A 2466-nucleotide genomic window follows, 5' to 3' on the forward strand; every position below is an offset into this window, starting at 1 on the left:
GTAACAATAGAACTAAGTAAATAAAGAGTAAAGCTAAACAATTATCTTCTCTAGTTGTGACCTTTGTGCTCATTGGCTGTTTGTTATAGGTTGCTAAGCCTTATAAAATTTTGCACATGAAGGATGTGAAACAAAATTTTTTTTAGATTTTTATATATACATTTGAAATAACCAAAAAAATCATAAATTACTATATTTATACCATAGAATTCCACTATAATTTATCAAGCTTAGTAATTAAGTTGTATTTGGGTCTAAAAAAATATGAAATTTCAAGTAGACTAAAGATTTGTATCGAAAGAACAAGGTGACGTCGTAATACTTTGAATATGGCTGAGAAAGCCACTAGGGGGACATTCTGAGTTTTGATTGGTTATTCACATGTGATAGACAGAAGTAAGTTTATATAAGGGAGCATTTACAAAAATCAAATGAGGTGAGCAGGACCACTGTGTTTGATTCAGTACATGAGCGATATCTCAGAAAATAGGAAAGATAGGAGATTCTTATTTTATATTCTAGTTTGTTAATATCACTAATTTGACTTCCTAATTCATACAAAACTATAGACTTTGTGCTTTGACATCACAAACATCTAATTTTAACCAGTGCTGCATTCAACTTACCATATGACACACAAAAATCGAAGTTTAGGTGTGTTTTTTAATATTTACTTTTAAATTAAGAAATTAAATAATGTATAACACTAAAATTTGAATTATAATCTACAATTTGATACCAAACTTATTGACATAAATTCATAAAATAGCAGTTCAATAAAATTTTGAATGCGATGACACGGCCTTTGACCCGTCCGGAAAGGGTTAAGACACATTAATTTCTTACGCTAAATGGATGGTTAGAATACGCATGTCTTGCCATACTGGGTTAAAACTTTTTTCTAGCTTATTAGAACTCTTAAACTGTGTTCAGTTTTAAACTTAAACATATTCATTGTGCTACATTACTATTCTGGATCTACATTATGATACCTTGAAGTACCCCTGTGTCACATGTTAATCATTTCTTTTTAAACAAGCATCGAACATGGCGTTAAAAGATACTGTTACACTTGTAGTGCATGCCACCTCAGTAAGTCTTTTAGATTCTGTTTATACTGTGTATAAGCTAGTTTTAAATGTTAATTCACACACACTATGAAATATACATTTAAGAAGTTAATTTTTTTCTTTTTACTAATGTGTTAGAATTCTTATGTTTACTTTCTACACCTTCTCATGTCTAAATGAACACTTTATATATATCGAAAAAAAAATCAGGTCTGAAGCCAATTTTTAAAGGATGTTAATTTACAACTTTATTTCTCAATTGACAGAATGCAGTCGATTTGTAAATAAAAAAAGCTCCGAAAGTATGGTACAGTATACGTTAGAAGCATCTACAATGTTGTATATTGTATTGTAACTTATCACTTGTTTGTATTCTCAGTCCAAAGTGATTTTATGACATTATAATGTACATATATATATATATATTTATATATATGAAAGAATTACTAAACAGATCACTTTTCTTGTGGATCAAGGCAATGGCTTGCATATAGCCCATAGGGCATATCCTAATATGGGGCCTTTGACCCCCCACCAGATGGAACCTTGTTGTAAAAACCACGCTACCCTAATCTATATCAATTTACCAAAAGGTGTAACCTCCACTGTTGGATCCTAATAAGTAGTTGGACTTCTGTTGTCCTACCATCATAGAGTTCCCCTGCATCATGGCTAGCTGAGCAGCATTAGGAGCAACTCCGGGAGGTACGGGCTACGGAAGGATACATTTCATTAAATAAGATGGCAATATTTTAAACTTACAAATACATTAATGCATCAGGGTCGTAACATGTATTTCACACCCGAAAATCCTGTATATAGGATTTTAAGTAGCTAAAAGATGGGTTATATAATATTCTCCAAATTCATTATAAGATTAACCTCTATATACACAATAAATTTTATGTTTCAGACAAGAAAACATTATGATACATCTAAATAACATAATAGTTGCTGTTAAGACTTACTCATCACTCTAAAAATTTTACAGAAAATTCCTAAAAGGCATACTCAATTGTTTATTAAAAATTGCAATTGGCAGTTTCAAGCCAAGTGTCGTACACCAGAGAAGAGTTGCAGACTAAGTGTTTTACATCAGAGAAGAGTTGCAGACTAAGTGTTTTATATCAGAGAAAAGTTGTTGACCAAGTGTCTTACATCAGAGAAGAGTTGCAGACTAAGTGTTTTACATCAGAGAAGAGTTGCAGACTAAGTGTTTTATATCAGAGAAGAGTTACAGACTAAGTGTTTTACATCAGAGAAGAGTTGCAGACTAAGTGTTTTATATCAGAGAAGAGTTACAGACTAAGTGTTTTACATCAGAGAAGAGTTGCAGACTAAGTGTTTTATATCAGAGAAGAGTTACAGACTAAGTGTTTTACATCAGAGAAGAGTT

At 31.5% G+C, this 2466-nt stretch overlaps 1 protein-coding gene across 2 annotated transcripts in view; it reads right to left on the reverse strand.

Moving 5' to 3' along the window:
* Window positions 1-1292: 1292 nt before the first annotated feature.
* Window positions 1293-2466, reverse strand: part of LOC106469557 (DAZ-associated protein 2-like) — a 27279-nt gene continuing 26105 nt past the window's right edge. For both annotated transcript variants that reach the window (XM_022398098.1, XM_013930053.2), the window contains one exon: window positions 1293-1782. In XM_022398098.1, the coding sequence (XP_022253806.1) occupies window positions 1654-1782 (129 nt within the window). In that variant the 3' untranslated portion in view covers window positions 1293-1653. The remainder of the gene's footprint in view (window positions 1783-2466) is intronic.

The sequence above is a fragment of the Limulus polyphemus genome, unplaced genomic scaffold (genome assembly GCF_000517525.1).
Source record: "Limulus polyphemus unplaced genomic scaffold, Limulus_polyphemus-2.1.2 Scaffold3544, whole genome shotgun sequence".
Taxonomy (NCBI): Eukaryota; Metazoa; Arthropoda; class Merostomata; order Xiphosura; family Limulidae; genus Limulus; species Limulus polyphemus.